This window comes from Erinaceus europaeus, chromosome 20, assembly GCF_950295315.1.
Source record: "Erinaceus europaeus chromosome 20, mEriEur2.1, whole genome shotgun sequence".
Lineage (NCBI taxonomy): Eukaryota > Metazoa > Chordata > Mammalia > Eulipotyphla > Erinaceidae > Erinaceus > Erinaceus europaeus.
In genome coordinates, this window is record NC_080181.1 from 1,344,279 (window position 1) to 1,368,780 (window position 24,502).

General features: G+C 48.5%; 1 protein-coding gene and 1 long non-coding RNA gene across 8 annotated transcripts in view; both read right to left on the reverse strand.

Annotated features, from left to right (window-relative positions):
- The window catches only part of SLC36A4 (solute carrier family 36 member 4), a 32,686-nt gene extending 21,154 nt beyond the window's left edge, over positions 1-11,532 (reverse strand). For 4 of the 6 annotated variants that reach the window (XR_009546703.1, XM_007534025.3, XM_060179650.1 and 1 more), the window contains exons 1-5: positions 11,379-11,532; positions 4,793-4,916; positions 3,708-3,798; positions 2,393-2,481; positions 72-167 (exon numbers count right to left, since the gene is read on the reverse strand). Coding sequence is in view for 5 of the 6 variants with exons in the window: in XM_007534025.3 (XP_007534087.1) it covers positions 72-167; positions 2,393-2,481; positions 3,708-3,798; positions 4,793-4,916; positions 11,379-11,427 (449 nt within the window). In the remaining variant the exon portion in view is untranslated. Of the gene's footprint in view, positions 1-71; positions 168-2,392; positions 2,482-3,707; positions 3,799-4,792; positions 4,917-11,378 lie in introns of those variants that run through there. The other 2 variants (XM_060179647.1, XM_060179649.1) reach the window with 2 other exon arrangements.
- An 8,588-nt stretch (positions 11,533-20,120) lies between these two features.
- LOC132534895 (uncharacterized) lies at positions 20,121-22,994 on the reverse strand. Of its 2 annotated transcripts, XR_009546658.1 has the most exons (3): positions 22,463-22,994; positions 22,231-22,345; positions 20,121-20,779 (listed from the first exon to the last, which is right to left on the reverse strand). It is a non-coding gene; the product is annotated as an uncharacterized LOC132534895 (long non-coding RNA). The 2 variants fall into 2 exon arrangements; XR_009546657.1 differs by having other exon boundaries at positions 22,231-22,994.
- Positions 22,995-24,502: the final 1,508 nt, after the last annotated feature.

Below are 24,502 nucleotides of genomic sequence, written 5' to 3' on the forward strand. Positions count from 1 at the left end.
TCATGACAGAGTAGAATACTTACAAATAATGTAGTTTTGATAACCAGATATTATACAGAATAAGGACTCACCTTCCCCACGCTGCCTGCTTCTGGAGACAGCTCCAAGGACTGACTTCCATAGCAAAACTCACAGTGTCACTGTAACCTAATGTGGACTTTTTAAACCTGTAATATAATTACAAACAGAAATACATTTGGGGTGGGAGAAACAGCATAGTGGTTACACAAACAGACTCTAATGCCTGAGGCTCCAAGGTCCCAAGTTCAATATCCCACATCAACATAAGCCAAAACTGAGTAGTGCTCTGGGGGAAAAAAATTTTTTTGGATAAACAAAAATTTAAGTTGGTCCAATCAGCCCCTTGAAAAGCACATCAGATAGATAGGAACTAGTGAATGCAGGGCTAAGCACTGACAAAGGAGTTTTCAAATTTTCAGCATGTACATCTAAGTGTGACTCATGGGATTTAAAACTTTCAGATCTATTCATTTCACCAATATACTAGTTGTTAGCCAACTGCAAGTGTTCGTAGTATATTTTTGGGATTAGTATAATATAGTGTCTGCTTCAGAGGCTTAAGTATTTTAATTACTTAAGAACATTTTACTGCAGGTCGGGGAGACAGCTAAGCACTACAGCACTGGATGTGCTGTCTGAGGCCCCCCGATGTTGCAGACACAGAATCCAGCACTGCCATACACTGAGCTGAGGTGTGCTCAGCAATCCCCACCACCATGAAAATAAGTCCTTAAGAAAGCATCTTTTTTTTTTCTTTATTGGGGGATTAATGTTTTACATTAAAGTAAGTAAAGGTCCTAGAAAAGGATGACAGAGGACCTAGTGGGGGTTGTATTGCTATGTGGAAAACTGAGAAATGTTATGCATGTACAAACTATTGTATTTACTGTCAACTGTAAAACATTAATCCCCTCCCAATAAAGAAAGCATCTTGTTTCCAGTCTTAAAACACTATTATTGAATACATCTATACAATGCTTTGTGGCATATTTTCACATAAAGCATTTTTATGTAATCCTCAGAATAGCCCCATGAGATAAGTATTAATTCCCTACATCTTCTCTCCCTTGTTTTTAAGTATGTGTTGTTATTCAGAAATCATAAAAAGCTTCCCCAAAGTTTTTTTTTTAATATTTATTTTATTTATTCCCTTTTGTTGCCCTTGTTGTTTTATTGTTGTAGTTATTATTGTTGTTGTCGTTGTTGGATAGGACAGAGAGAAATGGACAGAGGAGGGGAAGACAGAGAGGAGGAGAGAAAGATAGACACCTGCAGACCTGCTTCACCGCCTGTGAAGCGACTCCCCTGCAGGTGGGGAGCCAGGGTTCGAACCGGGATCCTTATGCCAGTCCTTGTGCTTTGCACCACCTGCGCTTAACCCGCTGCGCTACAGCCCGACTCCCTCCCCAAAGTTTTAATGTCATTTAACAACAACAAAAGACTTAAGACTCAGGTATCAGTTTACTAAAGTAAGCAATTTTTAATTTTTAATCTTCAGCCTAGAAGATTCTGGCTTTGATTTCTGGGTAGACCCTGGCTTTGATTTCTGGCACTACATGGGAGCACCGGGGATGGCACCAAGGGACTCCATGGGTGGTGAACTGTGCTTTGATCTCTCTCCTCCAAAAACAAAAGAATTTATTTTTTGAATCAGGCCATTAGATCATTTAGTGGCATGAGGCCTGAAGTTATTCCCTTGTACTACATTAGAAAAAATGTGGGAGTCGGGCGGTAGCACAGCGGGTTAAGCACACGTGGCGCAAAGCGCAAGGACCGGCTTAAGGATTCCAGTTCGAGCCCCTGGCTCCCCACCTGCAGGGAAGTCGCTTCACAAGCAGTGAAGCAGGTCTGCAAGTGTCTGTCTTTCTCTCCCCCTCTGTCTTCCCCTTCTGTCTCTGTTTCTCTCTATCCTATCCAACAATGAATACAGACAACAATAATAACTACAACAATAAAACTAGGTCAACAAAAAGGGAATAAATGTTTTAAAATATGTTCATAGTCCAGCAGAAGTATTTCATGATATGAAATTTAAGAAAATATTATGTTATTGACTCTTCACCAACACATATACCAACAGACAGCACTAAAGGCATTGCACCCAAGGCTGCATTGCTAAGGATTCCACACTTAGAACAGAGGGACATGGAGGAACAGAGGAATCGTATGGGCAGAACAGATAAGCATATTCTGAACAGATTTAATTCACATGCATAAAATCTTGCCTATCCCATATCCTTGATCCTGCCTATATAACAGGTGTCAGGAAATGCAGCTTCTAACTGCAAAGCATAGTAGGAGTGTAAGACTGTCTGATGCTTTGGATAAACTATAGCTTTAAAAAAAATAGACTTAATGAATCCACATTTACCTCTGACATAGAAAGTGACTGCAACGTACCAAAATGTGCATACAGTGTACAGATATGATTCCTATAAACACAAGGCTGATTGGTCCAAGCTGCAGGGGGAAAATTCAAAAGTTTTAATATTAGAGAAAAATCATGTATCCATATAAGCAATGAGGCAACAAACTGTTCACCTGCAGTTGAGTAAATATTTGCTGAACAAAATGATTAGTCACTTGCAGAGGGGAAATCAATAAACTCGACACAGTAATAGTCAAGACAGGCACATCTGATTCCGTTTTATCTTCTTGACTTCCCAAACCTAAGCATAAAATGTAATTGCATAACCATGTAGAAAGGATCCAGCATCACACTGAATGCATTCTCATCAGATACCAAGTCTGAGTACCGTGCCACACCACACAATGACTGGAAGCAGCTCTAACTCGTGATGGGAATGATTCAAAAGGATGTTCTCAAACTGCGCTTCTGGGCATGCCACACCTACTGGTAGCCTTGCATTTGTGCAGAAGTATGGCACATGAAAACGTTCAAGTATCTCTTTACAAAAATTAAAGTAATCCCTAGACATCAAGGAGCAGACAAAATATTGCCAACGTTTCATTTTTATAATTAGAAATCTTGGTGTGTGTGTGTGTGTGTGTGTGTTTTCAAACTAGGCTGGACAATGGCAAATGCAGTTAATGATAGTTAAGACTTATTTTCAGAAAATAAAAATTAAAAATGCTAAATATAATTTCATGACTTTATAAGTAAGCTCTTCCCCACCAGTAGTCTCTGTAGTTACAATATCAACTCTTAACCATACTTTGAGCATTTATTGGTCAAAATATTCTTTCAGTCAGAAAACTGCACATTTTATTCTGAATGTAAAAAACTATAAACTTTCACAGTATAAATAACCTGCCGGATGGTGAAGAGTTGGTGATGTCTTTTGCAGATATCTATCATGGGGAAATGAGAGCTGTACACATGTCAGCTGCTATCCTGTAAACTCCCCCAGTGAAATAACAACAACAGTAGTCTGCTGTATAAAATATGATAGGACTTTTCTGATAGGAGAGCACTGCTCAAGTTCTAAAAATTCAAAAAAACACAGTCTACTTTGGGAAAATACTACATTAGGATCTTTAATTCAATAGAAATGAAAAAAAGCAGATCTTATTTTTGTTAAGTGTCATCTTCATAGTTATACAACAAAGCAATCACCTGACTATTATTTGACAAGGTTACATTGAACTAAGACAGGTGTTAGCTTGTAGTTTCACTGTAGATTAGAGACTAATGGCTGCACTTAACTAGAGATGGTAAATCTTACCACAATGCCTGCATTCTTTATTGCCAATGGGAGTCCTAAAAGGCCAGTTCCAATATTTCCTTTAAGAAGATGCATAAGAGTTTGTACAAATCTGAAAAGTAAAAGTTGTGAAATTGAAGCATTTTAGAACAAAAGGTATTAAAGTTACTTGATCGCAGTCTCAGTAGTAGGCAGGAACAGAACATTTATCTAGGCAAAGAATCAAATACCATTTCTTTTATTTATTTATTTATTTTCCCTTTTGTTGCCCTTGTTTTTTTATTGTCGTTGTAGTTATTATTGCTGCTGTTGTTGATGTCATCGTTGTTGGATAGGATAGAGGGAAATGGAGAGAGGAGGGGAAGACAGAGAAGGGGAGAGAAAGATAGACACCTGCAGACCTGCTTCACCGCCTGTGAAGCGACTCCCCTGCAGGTGGGGAGCCGGGGGCTCGAACTGGGATCCTTACGCCGGTCCCTGTACTTTGCACCACATGCGCTTAACCCACTGCGCCACCGCCCGACCCCCCAAAACATGGATTTTTAAACAATGTATGTCATCAAGATAAACTGATTAATTTTGAAACTTCATATTTAACCTAAGAAAATTGCCCAGGAGGCATTTGAAGGATGTCTCCTGATCAAGAAAAAATAAATTAAGCTAGGAAATACCATAAATTTTAAATTTATGAACAAAAATCTTTCTAGTATTCTTTCCTGAAGAGTTAAACTGTTACTCTGCTTGTAAATTATTAGTGAGAACTTACTCAAACAAGTTATGACAAAAAAAACACAAAAACAGCTTTTTTAAAGTTCCATCTTTTCCCACTGTTGTCACTGTTTCATCCCATCCCCCTCATCATCTGACTCCTGACCATTTCAGAAGCCCTTTCCCTGGCTCTCCTGTAAGATAGCCTTCTCAAGAGGCAGGCCCTGATGGCCGCTGCCCGCAGTGCAGACAGACTCCTCTCCCTAATGACTGCACGCCCGAGGCTGGGGCTGCCTGGCTCCTCTGTGTGTCTACATAGCGCCTAGGAAAGGGACGTGCCAGAGTGGCGACAGAGCAGATGCCGAGTGACACAGAGCCACCAGGACTAAGACACTTACGAAATGCCCTCCTGGCCGTGCAGCTGGTAATGCTTCTGTGCAGGCAGGAGCTCCTGCTCATGCTCTTCATCTGACGTCCCATCACCAGGCTGCTCATCCATCAAGGGCTGCATGACATCCAAGTCTTTAGAAGAAAAAGAAGGGATCACTACACTCAGCACTGCACCAAAGCCAAGATAAGTGGACCTAGAAGGCTAGGGAACGCAGCTGGTACTCTCCTTTCCTGATTGTACCCTAAGCTGACACACGTGAACACCTTGTTTGTTTGTTTGTTTTAGACAGAGACAGGCAGAGAGCGCGTATGGACCCGATCACAGCACCAGAGCTCCTTCACTGTTGTGAGGCGAGGCCCGAGCCTGGGTCACATACATGTCAAAGCAGGACACTGTGCCAAGGGAGCTGTTCTGTCAGCCCACCCAAGTCTTGTTAGTGTAGAGAGAAGCACTTGTGGGTGGGCAGGACAGCTCACTTGCATAGTGCACTTGCTTTGGCATGTGCCTGACTGAGTCCAGATGTGGCCCCCACCACACTGCAGTAAGCTTCAGTGCTGTGGTCTCTCTCTCTCTCTGTGTCTTCTCTATGTTTCTGTCCTTCTATCTGAAAAAGTCAGCTGGACTAGTGAAGCCCTAGTGATGACCGAGGAAAGAAAACAAAGCAGCCGCAGCTAAACTTTCTTGTTAACTACATCACTTGGACTGTGCAGCGCAAAGTGAAAAGCATGGGTATTCAACACAAAACTTTTCCTGGTTTTGTCTAGATGAGGTTTATAGTAAAGACCATAGACTCGGGGCCAGGTGGTGGTGCACTTGGTTAAGCGCTAACATTACAGTGCACAAGGATCCAGGTTCAAATCCCTGGTCCCCACCTGCAGAGGGAAAGCTTCATGAGTGGTGAAGCAGGGCTGCAGGTGTATCTCTGTCTCTCTCGCCCCTCAATATCTGTCTCTATCCAATAATAAATATAAAAAAATCAAACTCATGGCATGAGAAATGCTGCGATAGCACATTGGACTTAGAGTGACAAGAAGCAATCATGTATTTTTTATCTCTTGTCAGCATCTAAACACCTCATATGTAGAGAGCAATCAGACTTAACTTTTTTTATTATTATCTTTATTTATTGGAAGAAACAGTCAGATATAGAGAGAAGGGGGACATAGAAAGGAACGGCGACAGACAGACACCTGCAGCCCTGCTTCACCACTCCCAAAGCTTTCCCCCCCACAAAGGAACCCTCCTGCACTACTGGTGGGAATGTCAATGGGTCTAACCCCTGTGGAGAACAGTCTGGGGAGCTCTCAGAAGGCTAGAAGTGGACCTATCCTATGACCCTGTAATTCCTCTCCTGGGGCTATATCCTAAGGAACAAAATATATCCATCCAAAAAGATCTGTGTACACATATGTTCATAGCAGCACAATTTGTAATAGCCAAAACCTGGAAGCCACCTAGGTGTCCAATAACAGATGAGTGGCTGAGCAAGTTGTGGTCTATATACACAATGGAATACTACTCAGCTGTTACAAATGGTGATTTCACCTCCATCACCCCATCTTGGATGGAGCTTGAAGGAATCATAAGTGAGATCAGCCAGAAAGAGAAGGATGAATATGGGATGATCTTGCTCATAGACCGAAGTTGAGAAACAAGATCAGAAAAGAAAACACTAAGCAGAACCTGGACTGGAGTTGGTGTGTTGCACCAAAGTCAAAGACTCTCGGGGGTGGGGGAAGGACTCAGGTCCTGGAACAGGATGGCAGAGGAGGACCTATGGGGGTTGTATTGTTATGTGGAAATGTTATACATATACAAACTATTTTATTGTTGACTGTAAACCATTAATCCCCTAATAAAGAAATTAATTTTTTAAAAAGTCCCCCCCCAACAAGTGGGGACTAGGGTCTGAAACTCGGGCCCTTGTGCATTATTACATGTGCGCTCAGGTGCCCCACCACCCAGCCTCTAGCAATTGTACATTTAAGTACTTTCAGAAAACTACAAAGCCTGGCCTACAAAGCCTGGCCCAGGAGGTGGCTCACCCAATACGGTGCACACATGCAAGGACCTGACTTTGAACCACTGGCCACCACACAGAAGCGCCATCCAACAGAGATCCTTCAGGCATGGAGGAGTGTGCTATGATATCTCCTCTCTCTGCCTCTCACCCTCTCTGTCTCTCATCCTCTCTCTGGAAAAAAAAAAGGGGGGAAGGGGGCTGGGTGGTGGTGCACCAGGCTGAGTGCACATAGTACAAAGCACAAGGACTGGTGCAAGGATCCGGGTCTGAAGCCCCAGCTCTCCACCTCTAGGGGGCCGCCTCACAAGCGGTGAAGCAGGTCTACAGGTGTCTCTTTCCCTCCCTCTCTATCTTCCCCTCCTCTCTGAATTTCTCTCTGTCCTATTCAGTAAAAGTGGGGGCAGGGGAATGGCCACCAGGAATGAAAGAGTCCACTAGGAGCAGTAGAACCATACAGGTACAAAGTCCCTAAGAAGACATAGCAGCAAAATAATATTAACAACAACAAATTACAGTCATTGGGACCTTTTAAGTTTTTAGTACTATAATTTACTATGATATCTAACAGTTTTTAACATAATTTTACTTTCTTCACTGAGAAAGACTACTCATCACTGTCCATCTTGTTCTAGTAAAAGTCACTAAGTTGAAAATTACTGAGATGACTGATATGCATTAGTCAGGTCTGAAGTACAGGGTTGTTTTGAAGAAATGAAAATTTTTTCCATTCAAATACATGTGATAAATCCCTGTAAGAAGTACCTGGGGGGCTGGGAGGTAGTGCAGCAGGTTAATAAGCGCGCATGGCACAAAGCACAAGGACCGGCGAAACGATCTGGGTTCAAGCGCCCAGCTCCCCACCTGCAAGGGGGGGTCCCTTCACAAGCGATGAAGCAGGTCTGCAAGTATCTATCTCTCCCCCTTTCTGTCTTCCTGTCCTCTCTCAATTTCTCTCTGTCCGATCCAAGAACAACGACAGCAATAACAATAATAACAACAACAATGGCAACAAAAGGGAAAAAATAGCTTCCAGGAGCAGTAGATTCATAGTGCAGGTACCAAGCCCCAGCAATAACCCTGGAGGCCAAAAAAAAGTACCTGAAATAATGGAAATGATGTTAGGAATGACTAATTGAAATTTTTCATTTGGGAATCATTTCAGTCTTGCAAGTTGTCATAGTATACAAAGTCCTGTGTGTCACTTACAGACACCAGTTTTTAACATTTTATTTATTTGCTCTCTTCTGTCATATGTGTCTCAGTTACTGTGAACTATGTGAGAGGAGGTTACACAATGCCCTTGATCCTACCATGAACACATATCCCCTAAAATAAGAATATTCACTGTAGGTGTCAAATTCAGGCATTTTAACAGTGGTGCAGTACTTGGGTGTGCTGCCCATTGAGCTGTCTCTTCGCCCCAGATTGCAGTTTTATGTATTTATTTGGCTTAAGTATATTTTCTCTTCAGGAATTCCTGTTACATGTTGGGTTTTCTTTGCCTGTTGTCCATTTCAACCACTTTTTCTGACACTTCTGATCATCAGTCCAAAATGTGTCTTTTTCATTGATTCATACTGAAGTTTCATTTCAGTGTATTCTCCACCTTGTGAAAATGACCTGAGTAATATTTTTTCCAATGTGCATTCTGTCCTTTTCTCTCTTCTCCTTGTATTCCTGTGATGTGAATGCTGTCCCTCTTGATGTAGCCCCATAACTCTCTTATTCTTTCCCAATAATTTCAGAGGCTTTGTTTTGTTTTGTTTTGTTTTTGTAGGGGAGGGGTCCTCCTCCACCTTGCCTTCCTGCGTTACACTCAGACCGTTGGCATCTGTCTTCCTGCAGCTGTTCCTCTCTACTGTTTTTTTAGTTCATAGTCTTTGTTCCTCTAACACTGTTAGGACTTTTTCTGTCACTTCTCTCACCATTCTTCTCTGAATTTGCTGTTGGCATCTTGCACAGACCTTCTCAACCTGATGAGTACTCTTAGCTTTGAAGTCTTCCTGAGGAGGTCCATATAGCTCAGCTGAATGTGGGGTTTTTCTTCAAGCTGTAGTCTTGGTCCACTGTTGTAGGTGCTTTCCTCTGTCTTCCCATTATATTTGCATGTCAGTAAAGACCAGGGCCAGCAGCATGTGTTTGTGTAGGTGTGGGCAGTGGCCAAGGATTCTCAGTCACAAATACTTGACTGTAGCTATACTGCCAAGATTCTGTCAAACCAGAAGTTTGCGGTTAACAAGTATGTCACAAACTAGTGGCAGGACCCTGGCAGTCTGCACCAATGGCATGTTTCTCTGTGGCTGCACCCCCAGGTCCCTGTTGCTCTGGGGACTGAGTTCTGCAATGGTCACTGCAACTGCCTGTAGTTGCCATGTGCTTTATAGCTTTTATTTCCCTCTTCCTTTTCTTCTCTCCTGTTGTTGTAAGACTGTGGACCCAGAGTGCAACAGGCAGGTGGGTGGGGTGGGCAGCAGTGGAGGTAGCCAAGATGCTTCTTAGTTATTGACAGATGTATCAGTTACTATGAATTATATGAAAGGAGGTTGCCCAGCACACACACCCAGCACACACACCTCCAGCACTCACACCCAGCACCCACACCCTAGCACCCATACCCCAGCACCCACACCCCTACATACACACTAGTACACACACCCCTGCACACACACTAGTATGCATACCCCACAGCACACACCAGAACACACATCACAGCACACCCAGCACACAACCCAGCACACACCACAGCATCCACACCCCTGCACACACACTAGTACACACATCCCACAGCACACACCAGAACACACAGCATACACCCCCAGCACACACATCCCAGCACACACCCTCAGCACCCCCTCAGCAACACCCCCAGCACACACACACCCAGCACACACACCCCACAGCACACAACCCAGCACATACACCCCAGCATCCACACCCCTACACACACACTAGTACACACACCCCACAGAACACACATCACAGCATACACCCCCAGCACACACACCCCCAGCACACACACCCAGCATACATATCCCAGCACACACCCACAGCACCCCCTCAGCAACACCCCCAGCACACACACTACAGCACACACCCCCAGCACACACACACCCAGAACACACACCCAGCACACATACCCCCCAGCACACACATCCCAGTACACACATCCAGCACACAACCCCAGCACACATATCTAGCACACATACCCCCAGCACACACATCCAGCACACACACACCCCAGCACACACACACAGCACACACACACCAGCACACACATCCAGCACACACACATCCAGCACACACACATCCAGCATACATAACCCCCAGCACACACATCCAGCACACACACACCCCAGCACACATAACCGCCAGCACACATAACCGTCAGCACACACACACCCCAGCACACATACCCCCCAGCATACACATCCAGCACACACACACCCCAGCACACATAACCGCCAGCACACATAACCGCCAGCACACACATCCAGCACACACACACCCCAGCACACATAACCCCCAGCACACACACACCCCAGCACACATACCCCCCAGCACACACATCCAGCACACACACACTCCAGCACACATATCCAGCACACACACACCCCAGCACACACATCCAGCACACACACACCCCAGCACACACACACCCCAGCACACACACACCCCAGCACACACACACCCCAGCACACACACACATCCAGTACACACATCCAGCACACACACACCCCAGCACACACATCCAGCACACACACACACCCAGCACACACATCCAGCACACACACACATCCAGCACACACACACACACCCCAGCACACACCCCAGCACACACACACACACCCCAGCACACACATCCAGCACACACACACCCCAGCACACACACACCCAGCACACACACACCCCAGCACACACACACCCCAGCACACACATCCAGCACACACACACCCCAGCACACATACCCCCCAGCACACACATCCAGCACACACACACCCAGCACACACACACCCCAGCACACACACACCCCAGCACACACATCCAGCACACACACACCCCAGCACACATACCCCCCAGCACACACATCCAGCACACACACACCCCAGCACACACACACCCAGCACACACACACCCCGGCACACGCACACCCCAGCACACACACACCCCAGCACACACATCCAGCACACACACACCCCAGCACACATACCCCCCAGCATACACATCCAGCACACACACACCCCAGCACACATAACCCCCAGCACACACATCTAGCACACACACCCGAGCACACATATCCAGCGCACACACATCCTGCACACACATCCAGCACACACACACCCCAGCACACACATCCTGCATACACATCCAGCACACACACACCAGCACACACACCCAGCACACATACCCCCCAGCACACACCCTAGCACACCTGCAGCCCGCAGTCCGACCCCTAAATGCACAGCCGGCACAGCCCGAGGCTCGCAGTAGCCGCCTCCCTGGCCCTCCTACCGCACCCCGGGCCTGCCGGCGGTGCAGACCCTGGCCCTCCCGCGCCCTCCCTGTCACCCACCCAGCTCCTCGCGCTCCGCCTCTGCCGCCGCCGCCGCCACCACTTCCATGGCTGGGGATCCCGGAGGTCCTGCGGGGTCCTAGGGGCCGGCGGGGTGCAGGCCGCGGGCCCAGCCGCCCAAGCATGCGCACTGCGGCGGGCGGCTGGAGGGGCGGGGCCTCCTCGCGCTGAGTTACGTCACGGGGCGGGGCTCAGCGGTGCGGGAGGGTCCGGCCGGCAGCCCCAGGAAGGGCCTGCCACGGCCTCCTGTGCAGTGACCCGCTGTGGGGACGCCGGCGCAGACTGAGAGAGACGCCTGCAGCCCTGCTTCACCGCTTGTGAAGCTACCCCGCAGGCGGGGCCAGGGGCTTGAAACCCGGTCCTTGTGCACTGTGATGTGTGCGCTGTACCAGAAGCCCCACTGCCTGGCTCCCGACATCTGCACTGTTTCCAGCAGAGCTCTTGTCTGTGTCTTGAGTTTCAGCTCAGCTGCTAAAGCTGACTTCCGGGGCACAGCTCTGGAAGAAGATGCACATCTGGAGCAGCGCGGCAGCCGGGGCAGCGTGGGCTCCATGGGCAAGGCCGCACACAGCCAGCTGCCCTCTCGGCACCGCCTCTGCTGGGGGGAGGGAAGCCAGCAGCATGGCCCACCTCTCCCAGGGGTGCCCACACGCATGGTGCCTCAGAGCCTTCAGCGAGAGTTCCCATGCCTTCACTGTGCCCGGGACTGTGTGCCGCCCCCCACCCCGGCTGCAGTGCTAGCCCGCCCTGAGAATAGAAGCACAGGCTGGAGAAGACAGCACGGGGGCCGGGGCACCGGCTAGTCTGGGGCTCTGCCTTCTGCACAGTGTGAAAGTCTGACTCAGCTGCCAGGTTCTGCAGCCACAGTTCCCTGAGCAAGGGACAGGGGCGAGGGCCCAGACCAGCAGCACCACCCAGAAACGTGTCACAAGAGTCCACCGGCCCCAGCCTGCCCAGGGCGCCTGGGAGTCTGAGGGTACCCCTGAGATTTGCATTCTAACAGCCCTGGCAGATGGCAGCTGGCGTGTGATAAGGCACATACTAAAACAGTAGATCCTGACAGGATTTGGGGGATCGTGCCGTGTCTGTGAACAGATATTGTGTGAAAAGGATTCCATGGTCAAATGAGTTTGAGCAACACTTAGCTAAATAGAACAGTTTTATTTGGTGGGCACAGGAGATAGCATAATGGTTCTACAAACAGACTCTCACGCCTGAGGATCCCGGGTCCCAGATTCAATCTCCTGCCCCACCATCAGACAGAGCCAGTTCATCCAAGTCAGAACTATTTCCTATGAGTGGTTCCATTAGGGCTGGTGCTCCCAGACCACACTTGGGGGATGCTCTTCTGTAGTGTGTGGAAACCACTGAGTGTTCAGGCAGAGGCTGCAGTGTAAAGTCAGCTCCGAGTGGTGCAGCAACGAGGAGGCTGTGGGTTCAGTGGGAGAGCACACGCCTTCCGTGTGTGGGCCTGGCCCCGCCCCAGCACTGCATATGATGGAGCGGTCTCTTGCTCACTCTCTCTGCCTTTCCCGCATAAAATTGTTTCAGACTTCAGCATGATTAGAGCTGAGAGTGCAGGAGCACGACTGAGGGCCCACAAAACTGTTCCCAGGCTCCTGGGCACAGCGTCTCCCACCTGTGTGTATCCCAGAGACTCCAGGCTGTCCTAGGACAAGTGACCCTCCCAGCCCATGGATGACATTAGTGTACAGGCAGTGTTTCTCACACTACACAGCTGAGGGCACTAGGAAACACCGATGGTGCCTAGACGCTGTCTGTACCCTGCATGAGGCTCCCGGGCTGCCATGCTCGGTCAGACTCCTTCCCCACTGGGAGGCTCCACTGGGGCCACGTGAAGCGCTGGGGGGTGAGGGAAGCTGGACATCATCAGAACGAGGTACAGTCCTCAGTCCTGTGAGAAGTAGGTGGCCATTATGACAGTGCCTGGCTCCCAAACAAGGCTAGTAAGTGACATCTCCCTTCAGTATTGCTGGAGTTGTTCCCACAAATTCAGTGGCTCAGTGGGAGTTGGGCAGTGGCTCAGCAGGTTAAGTGCACATGGCCCAAAGCGCAAGGACCGGCGTAAGGATCCCAGTTCGAGCCCCCGGCTCCCCACCTGCAGGGGAGTCGCTTCACAGGTGGTGAAGCAGGTCTGCAGGTGTCTGTGTTTCTCTCCCCCTCTCTGTCTTCCCCTCCTCTCTCCGTTTCTCTCTGTCCTGTCCAACAACAATGACATCAATAACAACAACAAAAATAACCACAACAATGTTAAACAACTAGGGCAACAAAAGGGAAAATAAATAAATATTTTTAAAATTTTTTAATTAAAAAAATGGAATAAAATTCAGTGGCTTAGAGTGTCAAGAGTGAAGACCTGCCCCTAATCTGAAGGTTAGCTGTGTCCGGAGAGCAGTGATGGTGTCTCCAGGCCACCTGTGCAGTGATAACAATAGTACTCCCCAGTGTGCAGGATGCATGCTTCCAGAAGCTTCTCTACCTTTGCCTGGAGGGATGGTGGCTAGGATACAGCAGGGCTCTGCTGTCACCTAGTGAAAGTGAGGGGCTGTGGGCTGCTCAGGGACAGCCTCAGGGTGGTTGAGCCCTTGACAAGGCTGTTCATCACAGTTCCAGTGAGGCAGCCTCGTGTGTGCTAACTGGGCTCCCCAAACAGCAAGAACCCGGTGATGCAGAAACTTCTTGGCAACAGCACCCTGGGCCTTAGGGCAGGGGGCAGCCTGGGCAGAACATCTGAGCAGAGCACACAGCACCCTCACCCAGCAAGCTTGTGGATACCAGGAGCAGTAGATTCATAGTACCAGCACTGAGTGCCAGTGATAACCCTGGTGTCAATAAAAAAATTTTAAAAAGGAAGGAAAGAGGGTAGAAAAGAAGAAAGGAAGAAAGGGAGGGAGGGAGGAGGGAAGGCAGGAAGGAAGGCAGGAAGGAGAGGGGGCAGGCAGTGGCACACCTGGTTGAGTGCACACATTACAGTGCACAAGGACCCAGGTTCAAGCCCCCGGCTCCCCACCTGCAGGGGAGTCACTTCACAGGCGGTGAAGCAGGTCAACAGGTGTCTGTATTTCTCTCCCCCTCTCTGTCTTCCCCTCCTCTCTCCATTTCTCTCTGTCCTATCTAACAACAACGACATCAACAACAACAAGTGCAACAAAAGGGAATAAATAAATATTTTTTAAAAAAAAAAGACAGAGGGAGTCAGGCGGTAATGGAGCAGGTTAGGCGCAGGTGGCACAAAGCACAAGGACTGGCGTAAGGAACCCAGCTCAAGGCCCCAGCTCCCCACCTGTAGGGGAGTCACTTCATAGGCAGTGAAGCATGTCTGCAGGTGTCTATCTTTCTCTGTCTTTCTTTGTCTATCTTCTCTCTGTCTTCACCTCCTCTCTCCATTTCTCTCTGTCCTTTTTTTAAATTTTATTTATTTATTTTACCTTTTGTTGCCCTTGTTGTCTTTATTGTTGTTGTAGTTATTAAAGTTGTTGTTATTGATGTGGTTGTTATTGGATAGAGCAGAGAGAAATGGAGAGAAGAGGGGAAGACAGAGGGGGGAGAGAAAGACACCTGCAGACCTGCTTCACCGCCTGTGAAGCGACTCCCCTGCAGGTGGGGAGCTGGGAGCTGGAACCCGGATCCTTACGCCGGTCCTTGCACTTTGCGCCACCTGCGCTTAACCCACTGCGCTACCACCCGACTCCCCATTTCTCTCTGTCCTATCCAACAACAATGGCATCAATAACAAAAACAACAATAAAACAACAAAGGGAATAAAAGAATAAATGTGTGTGTGTGTATATATTATATATATATATATATATATATATATATATATATATAATTTTTTTTTAACCAGAGCACTGTTCAGCTCTTGCTTATGGTAATGCGGGGGATTGAACCTGGGACTTTGGAGCCTCAGGCATGAGTCTTTTTGCATAACCATTATGCTATCTACCCTCTGCCCATAAATAAATATTTTAAAAAGGAAGGAAGTGACACTATGTGAGATGCAGCAGCTACCCCTTCCTCATCATGTGTCCCTGGCAGTGTGTAGCAGCGGCCTCTGTGAGTAGCCCCTGGAAAAGAGCAGGTGCCTCCTTGTTCACAGAGCTCTACGGTTTGGACCTGCCCCTCCTCCTCTGTCTCTGATGAGCACAATGTTCTGAAGATCACACCCCAGTTACACTAGTTGCTCCCTGACCTGTCCTTAACTATGGGTTTGGCTGGTGATTTTGTTATAACTAAATTCGGACTTTAATTTTTGGCAAGAATGTTCCAAGAAAGGAGAGCTGCCCACCCGCTCATCCCTTGGTCCATGATCACATGGCTACAGCATTCCCTGTGGTGGAAGCATTCTCCCAGGGGGGCTGAACCATGAAAAGCAGTGTGCGGCAGGTAAATGCTCTCACCCCCATGATGTTCTCACTCTTGATGATCCCTATCTAGACCAGATAGAACAGGATGCTTGCAAAGTAGTGGTTCTTCTAGCTCTGTTCGTCCCACGCTTATTAGTTGATGTTCTACTAGAAAGACAAGTTTTCCTGTTACTTTTAACACTTGTTTCTTTCCCCCTTTTCAATATCATTGAGGCCAGGGAGATAACTTGGTAGCTATGCAAAAGACTGTCACATCTGAGGCTCTGAGATGCCCAGGTTCAGTCCCTACCTAGCACCATGAGCAGCCAGAGCTGAGCAGTGCTTTGGTGAAAAATAAAGATCATGAATGATGCATAGCTTCTAGGGTTTCCCCCCAGCACGTTACAATCCATCACCATCTAGTCTTTATTATTATGATTTTGTTTGACCCGTCAATGCCTTGGTCAGAGTCAAAGGTGCTCCTCAAGCGTCCCTCTCGCTTCTTGCTCTGGCATTCCAACATGCCCACTCTTCAAGCATTTCATGATGTGTACAGTCCAAATGTTCTAGTCCACTTCAGAAGCAAATGTCCTGGGGGAATGAGGTCTAACACCAAGATCTAGGCGCTAGGTGTGCTGAGTATTACTAGGACTGTGAGGCCCCTTTCAGACAGTGGGGCCATCAGAGTTATTATCCCTGGGGCTCACTGCAAAATGAATCCACCACTCCTGTGGCTATTTTTTCCTTTTTTATATTTTTACTTGATAGCAAAGAGAAAATTTGAGAATGGAGGGGACGCAGAGAGGAATAGAGACAGAGACACCTGCAGACCTGCTTCCCCACTTGTTAAGCTTCTCCCCACACACACAGGTAGGGAGAGGAGGCTTGAACCTGGGTCTTTGCACATGAAAAGCATTTGTGCTCAACCAGGTATGCCACTGTCTGGCCCCTGTGGCTGTTCTTTTTAACTTGTGGTTTCATCTGGCACCTCAAATTGCAGGCAGATAGTATAATTTCTTTCTTATTCCATCCACTCCCTCACTGTACCTCCTTTTCTCCATGCGGGGGACCTGGATTCCAGAAGCCTCCCTGTATCTGTTCTTCTGCTTGTCTTGAAGCGAGTCTGACTGCCACACCAGACCCCATCCCTCACCACCAAGCACATGCTTGATTCTGTGGACCGAGGGTGTGGATCTAATTTTGTGTTCAAACTGATGTCGGTTCATTTTCCCCACCATGTGGTCCTGTCACCCATGCTGATATACTGTTAGTTGGATTTGTTTTTATTCAGCACAAGTGTCTTCCCTAACCTTGAGATGTTAATATAATGCTTTAGTTAAGCAGAATGCTACTATACAAAGCCACGTGGAAACTGTACACGGCCAGTGTGCGCCAAGGAGAGCCAGCAGCACCCGCATGTGCTCTCCTCCTCCCCAAGGAGCAGGAAGCAGGCACAATTGTCTTTCTGTGGGCGGACACGAGCCCCTCGTATTCTGCAGTACCACAGCTGGCCTCACAGTGGCACTGTCGCCTTACTTACCAGGTGTCCGTTGCTTGGCAGCGGCACCTATGTAATTGGGTCTGCGTCCTGCCTGGGCTCTTTGCAGGTGGATCCATTGTTACCTTCCGATGCCATCAGTCAGTCACCTATTCCGTCCTTCCATTTTGTTTTGCTTAGCGGCTATGCATCGAAAGCCCACTGTGTGTGTAAAGTTTGCAAGAGGTGATGGAAATACAATGCCTTTTTTTTTTTTTTTGTAATAATGATCTATGTCATGCTCCAGAATCTCAGTTCCATGAGAGATTCAGCAGCAGTGACTTCAGTGCCACAGTCAGAGCTCCATACAGCAGTGTAGAATGTGCAGGGCTGTGGGGTGAGGACATAACCCCTCAGGTCCACCCCTGGCTTCCAGGGTCCCAGGGTCTGTACATCTGTTGATGAGGCCTCAGTACACTGCACCACAGTGCCTTGTCAGCCCTCTTCCTGCGAGAGATGGCCAGCTCCCATGGACAGGGCTGGGCCCTTCTGACCGGGTCCTTACGCATCCTGATAGCCCTTCCTCTGCAAATGCTTAGTGAGCCAAGATCAGCCCAAGTGTGGTTGTTCTGTGGCACCACAAGTGCAGGAAAGGACATGTCTGTATATTTCTAAATCAGATCTCAGCTTACAGAGATAGCAGCAAGCTCAGTACTAGTTTGTCATGTAGGTTTCTTCCACAGGCTGTGTGTGGCTCATAGAAGTGCCCAGGTTGCGAGGGTATGCAGGAGTAAGGGGGTGGTAGAAGTAAGTGAAAGGCCTCCTCCCTGCCTGCCTGCATGCTGTCTCCACACCGCTGTCCTCAGGGCTTCTGCCACCAGCCATGCCGGCTGCTGGAGGGCGTGTTGTCCCTGTCTTCTTTGAAGTCGAACGGCACACAGATTGCAAGGGACAGAGGGGCCCAGAGACAGTGCACCCCATCCTGCCCATGGAGTCTTGGAGTGGGGGGCTTGGCAGGGTGTGGGAAGTGGCCCTTAGTGTGGAACTGCACCCTATAATCTTTTTCCCCATTTTTTCATTAGTGATCTAATATTTGTAAGATAACAGGGGCATGATTTTTTACTGTTGCCACCTCCAGAGTTCCGCATCCTTATTCCCTCCAGTGGGAACTATAATAGTTCTCCCGAGGTCACAGATATGGACTGACTTATATATCCATTTTTTCTATGGCCTTACCTTTCTTCCTTTCTAAGTCCTCCCTTTTTTTCCCTCTTCTCTTTCTGGGTCCTGATGGAATTGGAGTTCAGAGCCCTCTGGTCATCTTCCACTAACATTTCTCCCACTCTGGGAATGTGGGCCAAAATTCTTTTTGGGGTACAGAAGGTGGCAGTTCTGGCTTCTGTAATTGATTCTCTGCTGGACATGGGTGTAGGCAGATGGATCCATACCCTTAGTGGAGAGGCAGCCCCAGTGTCCTCAGGTCAGAGGACCAGTCGGGGGGCTCCAGAGGCTCCACTCCATCCCAGCCCCCACCATCCCCACACACATCTCAGCAGTGTTGCTTTGAAGGTAGGCTTATTTCTTTATTTTTATTTGTGATTGATAGTAGGTTACAGGGTATATAATTCCATATAGCACCTACCACCAGAGTCCCAGAGGGTGGACTAAATGCAAGGCCTGTTGGTCAAGCAGGAGGCTTCCTCTTCTGAGCATGGCTGTCAGATTTTAAGTGGCTGTCATCCTCATCCTAAAAAATGATGCATTTATTCTCCAGCCTCATGGAGGAAGTGTGTGGCCTGAGGACATGACTAGCTTTGCAAAATAGGCCTGTCCTCTAAGAACATCAGCTGAAGTGCCCAGAGGAGAGAGAATTCATCAGAGGAGATGGCAGACTCAGGGATAAAGGGAATGTGGGACCAGCTGGGTCCAGAGCCCATCGACTTGGTGCAGGGGCCTGGCCTTTCCTGCCCCTGGAGCCTCCTTCCAAGGCCCGGAGTGGCGTGAGCAATGCTCCTAGGAGGGAAAGTGGACCACAGCGGGCCTGACTGTCAGGAGGAGTGGTGCCCACTGACAGTGCTCTCTTTTGCTAAAGACAGGGAGTGGCTCTGCCAGGTGAGTCCCAGGGCACCCTTGCTGAGGGCCTCTGCAGAGGTGAGGGCACTAGAGAGTCTCAGGAACTTTGGCTCATCTGGGTGCAGGACTGAGGTGCACTGCCAGCCACCCATAAGTGCCTGCACCCGCCTGAGAGGCAGACTCCCGACTGAGCATGTCCAGCTGCCCAGAGCAGCAGCTCAGCAGCATCTTGTTAGGAAGGAGACCCATCCCACCCCACCAAATCAAGGCCTCATCTGACAGTCCCCTGGAGGCTGTCCGAACAGTAAATGCTGAGAAGCAACTTCTTCTCTCCCAGCCCAGCTCCCAGGAGGAGGCAGCACGCAGCTAGTGATGGTGAGCTTTGCAGGGCTGTGCACCATTACGACCCAGCACTGACCATGTTCAAAGTGGGGCGCCAGCTGGGACAGGCCAGCCAGCAGAGCCCGCAGTCTGGGTGAGCTCATGGCTGTCTGCTGCAGACTGGGGGTGGGTCTGGGCTCAGAAAAGCAATGCCAAGCCAGAGGGGACAAGAGTCCTCTTGGAGCATAGCCTCATTTCATTGGAAGAAGTCTGGAAAGCAGCTAAGCATGATCTCAGAGCTGTCTTCAAGCTGTGCCCTCACTGGGTCAGGATCAGCTGGATGGAATGTAAGCGGCACAAAGATGTGTGTCATCCAAAGGTTGACACCCTAACAGGAGAAAAGACGGGAGATAGAAGTCACCGTGTGTCGTTAAGGTTCGGAGGCTCTAGCTGGCCGGGCTAGCGTCGCGGTGGTAGACAGAGACAGAGACTCGGGGACACATGGCTGGGCCAAGAAGCTGCAGTTTAATCTTTATTCACGAGTGGGCAAATCACCACACCATGTGTTTCCCCATCTTTCTCCCTCACCAGCTCCTGCTGGGACTCTGGACATCCTTAGCATAGGGGACAGGGAGAAAGCGGGGCATGAAACTAGCAAGGGCCAAACCAATTCTCTCAGAGGTCAGGGGGAAGGAGAGCAAATCAATATGAAACATACCAACACCCGTGCAGGGGCCAGGCGGTGGCACACCTGACTGAACACACCTCACCATGCGCAAGGACCTGAGTTCCACACCCGAGCCCTCCCACAGTGGGGAAACTTTCACGAGTGGTGAATCTGGGCTGCAGGTGTCTCTGAATCTTTATCACCCCCCAACATGCCTCTCAATGTCTCTCTGTCCTGTTATGTAAAAAGAAAAGGAAAAAGTGGCTGCCAGGAGTGGTGGATTCACCTTGCAGGTACCAGGCCTCATCGATGACCTCAGTGGCAATAAAGAAAAAAAGGAAGTCATTGTGCAGCTGTAACTGATTCTTCTTTGAAAAGCCGGCTTCCTCTCATTGCATCCTGTCCTGTCGAAGATGCCACAGAACTGGGCCAACAGTGCGCGTGGTCCTCATCCACCAGACCATCTGTGACTCCAGCTGCTGCTTTGTGGTAAGAGCTGTGGGAGACAGGGACACAGCAACTGCCAGGCATGTGTTTGTCATGACACAGCAACTAAGTACACAATACTTACTTGCTGCTTGACTGGCTTTTGGACTCTGTTCTCTATCAATAGTGGGAACATAAATTTTAGGAAGTTGCCAGCATATTTATATGAAAAGACCACTGAAGAAACAGAAATATATTAATAGCAGATGCCTTTAAGTAGTGGGATTCAGGAGGTGGAGGGGCTTCTGCTTTGTGAAGCCTAACAAAAAGCTCCAATGTTTTCCCCTTAAGCATACCTCTTTCCCCCTTCCTCCTGTACTCCCATTGGCTTATCTTTCAAAGTCTGGGGCCAGTTACTACCGCCCCAACCAGCCTCTCCATAGAAAGCTTTCCAAGGGGAGTCGGGCTGTAGCGCCGCGGGTTAAGCGCAGGTGGCACAAAGCACAAGGACTGGCATAAGGATCCCGGTTCGAACCCCGGCTCCCCACCTGCAGGGGAGTCGCTTCACAGGCGGTGAAGCAGGTCTGCAGGTGTCTATCTTTCTCTCCTCCTCTCTGTCTTCCCCTCCTCTCTCCATTTCTCTCTGTCCTATCCAACAACGACAACAACAATAATAGCTACAACAATAAAACAACAAGGGCAACAAAAGGGAATAAATAAATAAAATAAATATTAAAAAAAAGAAAGAAAGCTTTCCAAGCATCCGTCCACTCACTCACTCAGCCACCCACCCACCCACCCCTCATCCATGCACTCACTTTTCCAGTCACCAAGTCCTCCATCCATCCAGATTCACCCCTGCTGAGTGTTTATAGTCTGCAAGCAGTATGAAGTAAGGGGACATGAATAATTCCTTCACCGCAGGGTGTCTGGTACTGCCACAGAGACACACAAAGTGCTGGGGAAGCAACTGGTAAAGCTCTGCCATGTTAGGGGGAGAGGAGGAGAGGAAGCCAGATTTAAATGAGACCTTGGGGGACATGGCAAGGCAGAAAAAGGGAGGCAGGTGTTGCAGGCAAAGCAAATGGCCATGAGTAGTAGCTGAGGCCTATGAATTCACAGGAATTCTGTGCGTGTGCTTCCCAGTGGGGAAATGCTATGTCCACAGGCATAAACTGCACGCGTCTCTAGCCCACTCATCAGCACTGCTGTATAGAAGCCACTGTCTAGCCACCCCAGAATTTACTTGTTCACTTAGTTACAAGTACCCACTTAGGCTGTACCATAGCCTCCTGTTACTACACACTGGTTTCGTAAGCTGATTCCGTGTGCAGCTAGCCAGCTAAACCTTCATGTTAACCGCAGCAGCTCCTTGTAGACTCCTTGGACATTCTGTGCCTGTGCCCATGTTACCTGAGCAGTGACAAATTCCAACACGTGACACTCCCTCTGCCTTTTGTTCCTCTTACTTCTCATGTCCTTGCTGTCTGAGGCTCTCCAAAAAAGTTGAAGTGAACTTACCTTATGCAGCTGATCCAATAGTGAACAACTGTAATTCTGGCCTCCCCTGTGGTCTGTGTTGCTTGTTTGCTGATGGGACCACAGGAAGCAGACTGCCTCAGGAATCAAGTCTGTCCTAGCAAACAAGCAGGTTGACTCACTCTCAGCAGCTGTGAGGGGCCCAGTCAGCTCTTCTGTTTAAAAGGCTGAATTAGCTGTGTGGTTAACGTATTAACTCGCTGTGTTTACTTACTGAGAAGCACTGTGATGATCACCACACCCACACGGGGCCCAGCAACTGTGGCTGCATAGCCCCACATCACTGGATCACCAGTGGGCAGTGCTTGCTGCTTTGGAGGGTGGCCTGCCCCTAGAGGGACATCCTGCCCCTGCTCCCCTCAGCCAGTCAGTCAGGAACCAGAGTCCCCTTCAGTCGGTGGCTGGGCAACAATGCTGCTCTGCTCTCTATTCTCCACATGTGCCCAGTGTCCTTGGCATCGAGCCCAAAGTGTGACCTGTGCCTGCCTCAGTGACCCTACATACTGCCTCTACTTCTCTCTCTCCTTACAGGGTATGACGCAGACACGTGACTTCTGCCTGCATTTCCCTCCCTCCTGTTTAAGTGCTCAGCCCTACCTAGACACACTTCCTCAGACACCCCTCTCTGACCACCCAGTGCACAGACCCCTGCTCCTTTCCCAGCTCCCAGCGCAGTCTGTCACCCATGTGGCCCCTGCACCTGTCTGTGGATGTCTGTCTCCTTCACTCCAGTCTGAGCCCCAGTGAGACAGGGCCAGGCCCAGACCTGGCAGAGTGCCTTGACCAGGCTCTTGAGTGGAGCAAGGGCATGCACAGGCCATCCTAAGAGGGAGGGAATGCCAAGGAGCCTGAGGAGGAAGTGGGTGTTGCACCTGGGTCTTCTACTCTCATCTTCTACCCACTTTTTTTTTGCCTCCAGGGTTATCGCTGGGGCTCAGTGCCTGCACCATGAACCCACTGCTTCTGGAGGCTATTTTTTTTTCCCTTTTTATTGCCTTTGTTGTTTTGTCATTGTAGTGGTTATTATTATTGTTATATTCTACTCACTTTTTATTTGGTTCTTTTTCTTTTTGCTGAACTGTATGAGTCATTTATAGATGTTTGATATCAACCGCTTCTCAGGCGTGTGGTGTGCAAATATCTTCTCCCAGTTGCTAAGTTCCCTGTTTATCCTTGTGGAGTTTTCTTTTCATGCATAGAAGCTTTTCAATTTGATGCAATCCTATTGGTTTCATCTTGTCCCATAGATGTTGGTATGCTTCTAATTCTGCTTTTAAAAACCCCTTCTGTATCATTTGGTTTAATCCCCCCTGCATTCTATTTACATAACACTGTATTCTATTTACATAACCTCTGTTAACAAGCACCACCCTCCCTCCAGGGCATTGGTGGTTCAGTGGTAGAATTCTTGCCTGCTCCGCCCCCTCTCCTTGTCACACCCTGATTTTCACCAGTCACTTTTCTCTCCACCCTCTCTGCGTCTCATCCTGTTCCCACCCTACTGGGCTAGTATATTTATAAGGACAAGATTGTTTGTAGTTTTTAGTTTAGCTTAACTTGGTATAGATTGCGCTGCGTCCTGCATGAATAAAGAGATACTGCGTACAACCCAGCCATGAGTCCCGGGTTGTCTGTTACCGGCCCTTGAAGCCAGCCCGTCGAAAACAACACATAGATTTGAGCTATCCAAATATATCTTCAAGGTTAAGGTTGGGGAGCTATTTTATTCATTTTTTTACTGGGAGGACACTTGGTGGCACATGGGCATCATTTCTCATCTCACTGAGCTAGGTGTCTATGAAACTCTCTCATTCCCAAAATTAGGTCCATCATCATGTGCGAGGACCTGAAAGCCCCTTCTCCTAGTCCCCTCTCTGTCCTCCTTCCCCAGAGTCCTTTGCCTCAGTGTAATAGCCCCACCAGTCCAAGGTTTACTTTCTGTTTCCCCTTTCTGTTGTTGTTTCTCAAGTTCTGTCCATGAGTGAAGTCACCCCATACTCATCCTTCTCTTTCTGGCTGATCTCAGTTCACAGAATTCCTTCAAGCTCTATCCAAGATGAGGTGAAGAAGGTGAATTCACCATTCTTAATAACTGAGTATTATTCCATTATTTATCTAGACCACAACTTGCTCAGCCACTCATCTGTTGTTGGGCACCTGGGTTGCTTCCAGGTTCTGGCTATTACAAATTGTGCTGCTATGAACATAGTTGTACACAGATTGCTTTGAATGGATATGGTTGGTTCCTTAGGAT